Below are 7,427 nucleotides of genomic sequence, written 5' to 3' on the forward strand. Positions count from 1 at the left end.
CGACCATCTTCCCGAACATCGACTAACTTCGAGAGCGCAAGGTAAATCCTGGTAGAAATATATAATTATTAGAAGCAATTTCTACACAAACTAGGAACAGTGTGATTCAATCAGTTGACAAAATCTGCATCCTAAAATAAATTAGCGTGTCAATAGCCACCTTGGCTATTGTCATGCGTGTGGCAATAGACACTCCGTTTATTTTAATACGTTGGAGTATGATACTGCCAATAAAGATTTATACTACCAACCTTAAGAGTCTTGGTCTTATATAACCGGTTTCTGAAGATTTCTTACTGAAGTTTTCTCCTTCACTGCATGCACAGTTTTATGTGCTAGAATTTGTCCACGCTGACTCCGTGTTCGCTGTACATTCCATTACAAGAGAGAACCAGCACAATGGGACCAATAATACAGCAAACATAGTAGGTGCACTAACGCCAAATTATGTACCCCCTCCCGGTCCATAATGGACGAGAGCAAATTTTGCATCACATAATTTACGAGGCGAAGCAGAGTACATTAATGAGGGGCAAAGTTTACTACTTGCGTCCATTATGGGCCAGGAGAGGGTACTTTTTGCTATCATTTTTTAGTTTAATTTCTTGACAGTGCCAAGAAACTTATAGTTTCTTGGCAGTGCCAGGAAATTTGTAGATGTAGAAAACATCTGGGGCTACAAAGCTGGATATTCAGATACAATAATCTGAGGGGATGACGTCATTAAATTCACTGGTACTGACAAAGCTATAACATGATATATAGTATAGCAATATTAAACAGAGAACTATGTGACCAGTTGCTTTCCTGACATCGGGGCAAATGGTCTTCTGCCTCGAGGGTTATTTAAGCTATGATTTTATTACATGCCTCTCTTACGTAGTTTTCAATTTAAATGTTTTGGCTTATTTGCAAATGACGATCATAGCTTTCTTCCATAGTAGACGGAAATCTATTTAGAACGGTTTTCGTCATCGAACGGCGCACTGATATAATTTAAATCAATGTTATGCGGTTTCTTGATCTCTATGCGTGATTTTCTAACAAAACCCGAATATCCCATTTAAAATATGTTATTTCTCCAAATTTTAATCCCGAAGTTGTTTCGATCAAAATAGTTCTAGGTCACTTTTAGTAAAATGATGACTGTGCGACCCGCTACGTTAATGAATCCTGTGGGGTTTGTGACATTCGATACATGTAGTAAAACACTCCAAGTGACTGCTATATTGTACAAATGTGTCTTTCACCACTTTTTCGCGAAGCAAAAAAGATAGTCTATAGCTTGACATGTATCATCGTATGGAAATAACTTGTTTATCTCAGTTTTCTACTGTAAGAGCTTATAGTGACATTTAGTACAAGAAGAGCTAAATTGTAGAATTTGCACGCATTCAAAAATGTAGTATTTAGAACTTTGTAATCATGCTCTTGTGTTATCAAATGACTACATGATATACTGAGGTGATGAGGTGAGTTACGGATGTCATATCATGTACGTGTACGAGCATTTGTAATTGTACACACATTTAAATTTATTCAACCTACAAAGGTACTATGTACATTTTGTGTGGAAAAGTTACATCCAATATCTTATTATTATTATTAATCTTTATTTCAGGCCATGAATGCCCATAATATAAAATAATAGAAGCAAAAAAATATACAGAAGTTAAAAAGAGCAAAAAACTTAATAAAGAACCTTTCTACAATGTTTCCGAAAAGCTGAATGAAAATACGAATCCGACTCTACACAGGTACGGATAACTGGGTTTTCACTCACGGACAGACGCTTGCAAAATGCGAACAGCAGTCTTCGGTGAAGGGAAGCAAAATTAAAGATGTTTCTTGGTCACAAAATTGTGACTAATACTGACGTAACGCTTCAGATCAAAAATCAACCTCAAGGCATTATTATAAGCTATCCTCAGTTTTGACATTAGTTTAGCACTAAAATTACACCACACGTTCAAACAATAAACACTACACAAAAAACTTTTAAAAAGGACACATTTTACTTTCTGAGAGCACTGGCCAAAGTTACGAACAATAAAATTGGCTCTCGCATAAAACTACGAAGCTGTCTTTGCATATCTGCATCGTCCATCCCAGTGGAGGACATAATGTAGCCAAGATATTTCTTCGAACTTACAAATTTAGAGAATTATCATACAAATATACATGAGGAATCCTATCCTGCTTCCAAGATTTCGGAAAAATAGCCATACACTCAGTTTTCTCAGTATGAAAGAGAATATCATGCTCGTTACCTTAGTGTTCACAAATGTTGATCAATTTTCGTGAAGCTTTCACAGATGGACAAATCAAGGCCAGATCGTCAGCATAAAATAAGTGATTCATAATATGATTCGCTAAATAACATCCTACGCCAGCAGACTGTAGCTTACTACTTAACTGGTCTACATAAATAGCAAAACGTTTTGGTGAGAGAATACTTCCTTGTCGTACGCCATTAGAAACTTGAAAAGGATTGGAATCAGCTGATGCCCAGTGGACGTAAAACAGCTGATTACTATAATACCAGTACTGCAAAATACGAATAATAAACAATGGAATGTTGCGACTGATCAATTTTCTAAACAAAGTCCAGTGGTTGACCCTGTCAAATGCTTTCGTGGCATCCATGAAACTCAGAAAAACTGGCGAATTTTGCCTTTTATAAAAATCAACCATTTCCTTAAGCACAAAGATACACACGTCAGTAGATGTTTGCTTTTAAAGCCGAATTGAAGAGCACTAGTTTCTATAAATGAATCAATCCTGTGTAAGATACATAATTCCAAAGTCTTCGAAATAGCTGTTACAATTGCAATGGGCTATAGTTGTCAACGGATGTAAGATCTTTGACTTATCTTTCACAATAGGGCATATCGTAGCATACATAAATGTGTCGGGTAAATAACCATGTATAAAGAAACTGGTAAAACACAAACTCAATAGAATGTATAAAATTGAGCTAGCATAAATCAAATGCTCTGCGGCAATGCCGTCTTTACCACTTGCTTTTCCCTTTTCAAGCATTTTAACACAACGAGTAATTTCGTCTACAGTAACCACCATATCTTTGTGAAAATCAATTTCTTTCAATGACGACAACACAAAATGCTTGTCATTGCAGTTTGAGACTGAGTTAAGCAGCTTCTCATAGTGATTTTCCACATGTCAGCAATGTTGTCGTGCCCACAGCAACCACCTACGTTAGTTGGAAGGGGACAGCTCCGAGTAGCGGTAACAGATTTCCAAAATTTGCGCGAACCTCCCTGCGTCAAATTGTTAGCTAATGCATCCGCCTTAGCTTGACCTTCATCCCTTTTACATGCCCTGAGTACAGACTTAAACTTAGCACGAGTTTTACGCATGAGATCAAACAGCGGACCAGTTCTTGGCCTACCATTAGCGGTCCATAATTCAAACGCATCGCGAGTGGCATTATGAAAGTTACGCACATGCTCATTCCACCCTGGAACTGTGTTGAAACCCGTTCCAGAAGACGTAGTAGGAATACTATTGTGAGCTGCTGTAGTGAGACTAGTAACAATATTTGAGTACAGAGAGTGCAAACCGTCAATATGGTCGATATTCTTACAATTACAGTCATGACACTTTAAAGCAAAAATATCTCAAAGTCAAATGAACGTAATGTCAATATACCAAAAGTACTACCTTCACAGAATATAACACACCTTGACAAAGAAAAAATGCGATACCCAAAATGTCCTGCCCTTCGTCAAGAAGATGTCCATCGATTGTTGCCAGAGCGGCAAATATTAGCACTATCTGTGAATTAGTTTCCTTTCTATACGTTGGCAGATACACACACATATATATATGTAATATATATATATATATTATATATATATTATATATATATATATATATATAAGTGTTAACAAATATCAAGTATATATTAAAAATTGTTCACAAGTTAGCTCAAACGCTGAGATGACAATTATCATGATTCTGACGTAATACAAAAAGGCTTAGGCCAATAAAAGAAGTGTATAATAGATAATAATATGTAAATTTAGAGAATGTAATGGTTGTATACCAAATCGACTAGTTATATTAAATTAAGCCTATTACTTCTCGCAATGTTCATATTTATATATCTGTATTTTAAAGGAAATCTTGTTTATTCTTCTCCATTGAATATTCTCATTTCCGCATGTAATGGATATTAACAATTCTTGGACGCATAGCGATAAAAATGTCTGCTATATCTTTAGGAGATGCTTAAGATTAATGGTAGCTACTATGTGTAGGCACGAAGGCGTCGCAGTCCATGGCGCCTATGAAGGTTACGTAATTGTGCAGTCCAATATATTAATTACTCCTGCAATAGATGAACAAACCTCGTGCTTATAAAACATGATTTGGGACGCTAGTGTACCCTTTTCCACGGCATCTTAACAAGGCTGCTAATGCCTTTTTGAATAAGCCCATTCTTGTCTGCTTTTGCATATTTTTATCCAAGGCGTTTTCCAACTCCGTCCAAAATGTTTCTATCTCTTCCTCTGAGCCATTTTCAGGCCATCTGATATATGTTATGAATTTAATGATGCGTTTGATCACTTGGGAATGGTTTGCCTGTTCGACGTTCCCCTTCACTATTGGAATCAGTTTCTGTCTTCTGTTGATCCAGTTGTCCAGGGCAATTCTCGCCTCGTGTTCACATGTGCAACTCTCAAGAAATTTTGGAGAGATCACCAAAATGGCGCTGCGACTGTTGTCGAACGAGTCTTCGATGTTATCGAAAATAGCTGTCAGGAATATAAAGAGAATAGGGCGACTAACTCAATACATAAATCGACCGAAAAAACTTTTGGTCATTCGAGTCCATCGGTTAAGCAATTTCAGTCTCAATTATGAAACCAACATGTCGAATTATTTAAGCGCTAAAATAATAATGTCCTTTACTCGACAATAGTCTCAAATGGCCTGCATGTTCTTCCATGATGAACAATTCATCAAACGACACAATTAACATATGGAGGAACTGTGATATAACAAAAAGGCATCGCAGCAATAATGACTTTGATAACGACACAGCTGACTTTACGCGCACCCACCTTTCCCAGCTATAAAGTCTCGGTGATGTAGCAACAGTTTGTATTTCCCGTTTCTTTCGAGTCTCTTCATAATATCTTCAGCGAAGTCTCCGTCCTTGCTACTGTACAACATGAAGGCGTCGTATTCTTTGTCACCTATAAAATTATCGGCTGTTATGGTCTACCTTGACGTATACATGTGTAGGCCTTTTTCTAGGGTCACACTTATCACAACAAAATGTTTATCCACAAAATATAGGGTTATGCATCTGATTGGCGTCTAGTTACGTTTTAGGGATGGTCGTGTGGGTATTACAGGGACCATGCAAAATCAACAAGATGGTATTCTATTGCATTTTGCAATATTGTATTACAACAAATGTATAAACGTGTCAATGAGCGTTACGTGTTACAATGAACTCTGTGAAAAAAATAGCATTTTATCAAGACTTAATCAACACCGAGGCTAGGGATACTTAGTGTTCATGGCCAACTTACAGGTCTTTCATGATGACCGTTTACATTAGCATGTTCATCACACACATTTTCATCTAAATTACACGCAGAATGTGTTGATAAGCCCGACATTAAAGTTGCTGACTCTATTAATCACTTGTTAGAAAAACACGAAAGTCTCTCGGATGTTAGGAAAAGGGTACCTATAATTTGCAAGAAAAACATACCAGGGGGTTCTATGGTCTTAGCAGAGATGGATCACAAATTGCCAGAACACAGGGAGCCAGTTTATGACCTCTTTCACGTAAACAGAAAGGCAATTGACTGCACTCACAAGTTGACCACTCACACACAATTATTAAATGAGTCGGCAACATTGTCTGGCTTATCAACAAAGTCTTGTGTACTTTAGAAGAAAATGTGTGATGAACATGCAAGTATAAACGGTCAACCTAAAAGAACTGTAGGTCCGTGACATTTGACAGTTCAACAATAAACGCGGTAAATGATTGTAAATAATAAACACCTATTGCCTGGTCATGAGGGCTATAGCGCCCGTCTATAACCCCGAGGGGCCGTGTGTTACCAGAAACACATCGCTATTCCCCGAGGCCGTAGGCCGAGGGGTATAGCGATGTGTTTCTGGTAACACACGGCCACGAGGGGTAATAGACGAGCGCTATAGCCCGAATAAAGACCAGGCTATAGGTGTTTTATAACACACCACATGCTCATGTTGTATTGTTATATAGTTTTTAATGTGTTTGATATTTTGCACCGCAACAATCCATTGTGACAAGTTTAAGCTTACCGGGCGATGTTTCCACAGCGATTTCAGTTGTACGTGGTACCACTATCTTTCAAAAATATTCTAAGCATACCCAGCGATATTCTTAGTTGCACTTTAATCTTTTCCGTCGATGAGCTGTTCAAGTTCCTACGCTGTTGGAATGTTGGAAAATGTTGGAAAATCTGTTTCAGAGAATGTGTCGTCACCTATCCCGGACGTACATCACGTTCTAGTCACCCGCCTTTGTTGCAAAGCTGCAGACGACACTGCGGTCACGTGACTGGACACTTTTTCAAATTTGGTCAGAGCTATTTCCCTAGGGAAATAGCTTTTCGAAAAATACCCTCTGACGTCACTTTTGTCGATCCGGTGGGGACTAGTCGTATCTATTTTCTTGTCACGTGACGTATTCTGGCGAATCACGACACGGAATGAGCATGTGGCGTGTTATAATAATAAATGTTACATTATAAATACAGTAAGTTATCACTTACCATCGTCTTCAAAGTCATCTATGTCAGTCGTCAAAAGCAAATACATCTGTAGCCTGTAACGATATCCAAGATAGAAACATACTGGGATGACAAAAACCAGACACGCTATTGGAATCCCAATGATGAGGCCCATATGTAGCTTCTTTTGCCCTAAAGAGAAGGTAAAAACATAACACTGATACTGATATTGAAAATACGAAATACAAACTCACAACCACCAGCACAGCGAAATGAGCATACATATATACATTCGTATGAACGTACGCAGTGCGTACGAGACATGCATCGATAAACTGGTAATACTATTCCTTTCTTACATATCTACATACAATACCAGATATGAACTGAATATGCTCACGTGTTTAACAACAGGTTCATTAATACTAGTACGCTTCACAGAACAATGAGATATATGTTATCACTACATGTAGCAGGTTTTTTAAAACTTCGCACAGTACACGCAGAGTTTAATCACTGATTACAAAACTTTATTTAATATGCGAATGAGCTGTCAATTAACTTGACACTGCTCAATGATTTATGGGACAATTAGATATCCATCAGATCAACATTTGTAGCACGTTTTATTTAATTTAATGCTGTACTTTTAGAGTAATT

General features: G+C 37.6%; 1 protein-coding gene across 6 annotated transcripts in view; it reads right to left on the reverse strand.

The window, feature by feature from the left end:
* Positions 1-3,913: 3,913 nt before the first annotated feature.
* LOC139118804 (uncharacterized) overlaps positions 3,914-7,427 on the reverse strand; it is a 26,322-nt gene continuing 22,808 nt past the window's right edge. For 4 of the 6 annotated variants that reach the window (XM_070682279.1, XM_070682276.1, XM_070682278.1 and 1 more), the window contains 3 exons: positions 6,810-6,959; positions 5,091-5,225; positions 3,914-4,781 (listed from right to left, as the gene is read on the reverse strand). In XM_070682279.1, the coding sequence (XP_070538380.1) occupies positions 4,381-4,781; positions 5,091-5,225; positions 6,810-6,959 (686 nt within the window). In that variant the 3' untranslated portion in view covers positions 3,914-4,380. Of the gene's footprint in view, positions 4,782-5,090; positions 5,226-6,268; positions 6,468-6,809; positions 6,960-7,427 lie in introns of those variants that run through there. The other 2 variants (XM_070682281.1, XM_070682280.1) reach the window with 2 other exon arrangements.

This window comes from Ptychodera flava, chromosome 19 (genome assembly GCF_041260155.1).
Source record: "Ptychodera flava strain L36383 chromosome 19, AS_Pfla_20210202, whole genome shotgun sequence".
In the NCBI taxonomy this organism is placed as follows: Eukaryota; Metazoa; Hemichordata; class Enteropneusta; family Ptychoderidae; genus Ptychodera; species Ptychodera flava.